The sequence below is a fragment of the Borostomias antarcticus genome, assembly GCF_949987555.1.
Source record: "Borostomias antarcticus genome assembly, chromosome: 21".
NCBI lineage: Eukaryota > Metazoa > Chordata > Actinopteri > Stomiiformes > Stomiidae > Borostomias > Borostomias antarcticus.
In genome coordinates, this window is record NC_140254.1 from 296989 (window position 1) to 299488 (window position 2500).

General features: G+C 46.7%; 1 protein-coding gene across 4 annotated transcripts in view; it reads left to right on the forward strand.

The window, feature by feature from the left end:
* Positions 1-2500, forward strand: part of tbc1d5 (TBC1 domain family, member 5) — a 41106-nt gene that overhangs the window by 22546 nt on the left and 16060 nt on the right. For all 4 annotated transcript variants that reach the window (XM_084454855.1, XM_084454856.1, XM_084454857.1 and 1 more), the window contains exon 14: positions 1362-1504. In XM_084454855.1, the coding sequence (XP_084310981.1) occupies positions 1362-1504 (143 nt within the window). The remainder of the gene's footprint in view (positions 1-1361; positions 1505-2500) is intronic.

Here is a 2500-nt window from a genome sequence, read left to right on the forward strand (position 1 = left end):
AATGCACATATCTGTTTTTGCAAATGATCTCTTCATATCCTTCCCCTGTATTGTTGTGTACATGTTTCATACCCCCCCCCCCCCGGTGTGTGTGTGTTCCCTGTATTGTTGTGTACATGTTTCATACCCCCCCCCCCCCGGTGTGTGTGTGTGTGTTCCCTGTATTGTTGTGTACATGTTTCATATTCCCCCCCCCGGTGTGTGTGTGTGTGTTCCCTGTATTGTTGTGTACATGTTTCATATCCCCCCCGGTGTGTGTGTGTGTGTTCCCTGTATTGTTGTGTACATGTTTCATATCCCCCCCGGTGTGTGTGTGTGTGTTCCCTGTATTGTTGTGTACATGTTTCATACCCCCCCGGTGTGTGTGTGTTCCCTGTATTGTTGTGAACATGTTTCATATCCCCCCGGTGTGTGTGTGTGTGTGTTCCCTGTATTGTTGTGTACATGTTTCATACCCCCCCCGGTGTGTGTGTGTGTGTGTGTTCCCTGTATTGTTACCCCCCGGTGTGTGTGTGTGTGTTCCCTGTATTGTTGTGTACATGTTTCATATCCCCCCCGGTGTGTGTGTGTGTGTGTGTGTGTGTTCCCTGTATTGTTGTGTACATGTTTCATACCCCCCCCCCCCCGGTGTGTGTGTGTTCCCTGTATTGTTGTGTACATGTTTCATATCCCCCCCCCGGTGTGTGTGTGTGTGTTCCCTGTATTGTTGTGTACATGTTTCATACCCCCCCGGTGTGTGTGTGTGTGTGTGTGTTCCCTGTATTGTTGTGTACATGTTTCATATCCCCCCCGGTGTGTGTGTGTGTGTGTTCCCTGTATTGTTGTGTACATGTTTCATATTCCCCCCGGTGTGTGTGTGTGTGTTCCCTGTATTGTTGTGTACATGTTTCATATTCCCCCCGGTGTGTGTGTGTGTGTTCCCTGTCTTGTTGTGTACATGTTTCATATCCCCCCCGGTGTGTGTGTGTGTTCCCTGTATTGTTGTGTACATGTTTCATACCCCCCCCGGTGTGTGTGTGTTCCCTGTATTGTTGTGTACATGTTTCATCCCCCCCCCGGTGTGTGTGTGTTCCCTGTATTGTTGTGTACATGTTTCATATTCCCCCCGGTGTGTGTGTGTGTGTGTGTGTGTTCCCTGTATTGTTGTGTACATGTTTCATATCCCCCCCGGTGTGTGTGTGTGTGTGTGTTCCCTGTATTGTTGTGTACATGTTTCATATTCCCCCCGGTGTGTGTGTGTGTGTGTGTGTGTTCCCTGTATTGTTGTGTACATGTTTCATATCCCCCCCGGTGTGTGTGTGTGTGTTCCCTGTATTGTTGTGTACATGTTTCATACCCCCCCCGGTGTGTGTGTGTTCCAGCCGCTGGGTGCGCCTGCTGTTCGGTCGGGAGTTCCCCCTGCAGGACCTGCTGGTGGTGTGGGACGCCCTGTTCGCTGACAGCATCACCCTGGACCTGGTGGACTACGTCTTCGTCGCCATGCTGCTCTACATCAGAGACGCCCGTACGGACGCGCCCGTCACAGTCACGTCACCACCGTCACTAGGGCTGGGTGTCATTTCAAAAATTACCATACCAGTACCAATACCAGTACCAATACCAGTACCCTTAAAATGATACCGATACCAATACTTCAATTGATACTTTGAATTTCTGTTTTGCATTTTTTTCCATTCCATAACCATCATGTTAGCATCATGGAAGCATTCAGTTGTGTAAAATGCCATCAATCCTCCCACATTCAAATTATTTTTTACAAGAATACATTATGAAAGTGTTTAAAAGAGTATCAAACTGCATTTATTACAATATAACTACTGACAGTGACTACACATTTTTTTAGTCATCCGTGACCTTGCAGCTAATGTGAACGGTGTGTCAAGGCTGCTGCTGGGCGTGGCAAGATCATCAGTAGCAGTTGTGGTGCTAGTAGCCCTAGGGGGGTCTTAACATTAAGCATAACATTAGTTAATAACGTTAGCCTAAACACATTTCGCTGCTACAGAAGTTAAAACTACCACTAAGTAGTCACTTATCTGGCCCCCGGGTGATTACTGTTTTTTTGCTTCCCTCTGGAATATGTAGAGGTGGGTCGTATGCTCACCTCCCTTGTTCTCTGTAAAGCGCATTGTGTTGCCTCTGGGTGTGAAATGCGCTTTACAAATAAAGCTTTGATTTGATTGATTGAAGTAACCAATGCACTAAGCAGTGCATTATAGTAGGGTTGCTAATGCTAGCTAGCTAGGTAATGGGGGAAATACGCGTTTTTATGCATTTATTTTTACCATACACCATAGGCGTGTAGTATAACCATACCTTTGAGCGTTTTGGTGGCATTACCTCAGCGTGCTAAACTGTGTCAACAACTCGCAGTTGCAGTCGATTTCACCAGACGGATTGTAGCTGTCTGCCATAATGGGCCAATCACGCATCGCATTAAATTGAAGAACGTTTGCGGTGATTGGACCATATTACAACATCTTTTTTTCCTAGATCTCAA